Consider the following 657-nt stretch of genomic DNA (forward strand, 5'->3'; position numbering starts at 1 on the left):
TTCACCCACAGAATAAGGACAATTACCATGAAGGGACCTTGGGAAAGCATTGCTGCCGGAAGAGAGAAGGGATTCAAGACTCAGAAGCTGGAGAAGCCTGTGCGTCATATTGCTGTTAGAGTAGTTTGCTTAGGAGATGATGTAATGGTCTTAGCATGCTTCTAAGAGAGTGAAGGCTGTTCGTGAGCTCATTGGAGAGGTCGCTGGACTGCTTCCTTATGAGAAGCACCTGATGGATATCCTGAAGGTATTGGAGTTGATGAATGACATGATTGAATAGGCTGGAGGCAATAACACTGAGAAGAAGATGTACAAGTTCGCTAAGAAGAGAGTAAGTTATGTGACCAAGGATTGATCGTAGCTTGGTTCTCACAAGAGAGCTCTTGCCAAGAGAGACGCTGTTAAGGAGTCCTATTCTAAGATGCGTCGTGCTCATCATCACCACTAAGTGTGCTTATCTGATCACTTCGGATGTTAATTGTCATGATGTCAGTTTGTTTGTAGCAACAAAGAAATCCAATTGTCCTTATATCACAAGACAGTAGGTCCTTCAACTTGCTTAGTTCTCTTCCTCAGCCTCACTAGCACGCTTCAGACGACGTCCATAGTTACGAGCATCACAACGAGCTTGTCTCAGTCCCATGAAAGCACGCTGCT

The 657-nt window shown here is 44.7% G+C and overlaps 1 protein-coding gene across 1 annotated transcript; it reads left to right on the top strand.

Moving 5' to 3' along the window:
* Positions 1-27: 27 nt before the first annotated feature.
* JH06_5999 (60S ribosomal protein L36) lies at positions 28-280 on the top strand (the record flags this gene model as incomplete). Its single annotated transcript, XM_014669125.1, has 2 exons — positions 28-120; positions 155-280. 2 exons carry the CDS (start codon positions 28-30, stop codon positions 278-280), a joined length of 219 nt encoding a protein of 72 aa, XP_014524611.1.
* Between the last annotated feature and the right edge of the window lie 377 nt (positions 281-657).

This window comes from Blastocystis sp. subtype 4, assembly GCF_000743755.1.
Source record: "Blastocystis sp. subtype 4 strain WR1 chromosome Unknown seqid_1184, whole genome shotgun sequence".
Classification (NCBI taxonomy): Eukaryota; class Bigyra; order Opalinata; family Blastocystidae; genus Blastocystis; species Blastocystis sp. subtype 4.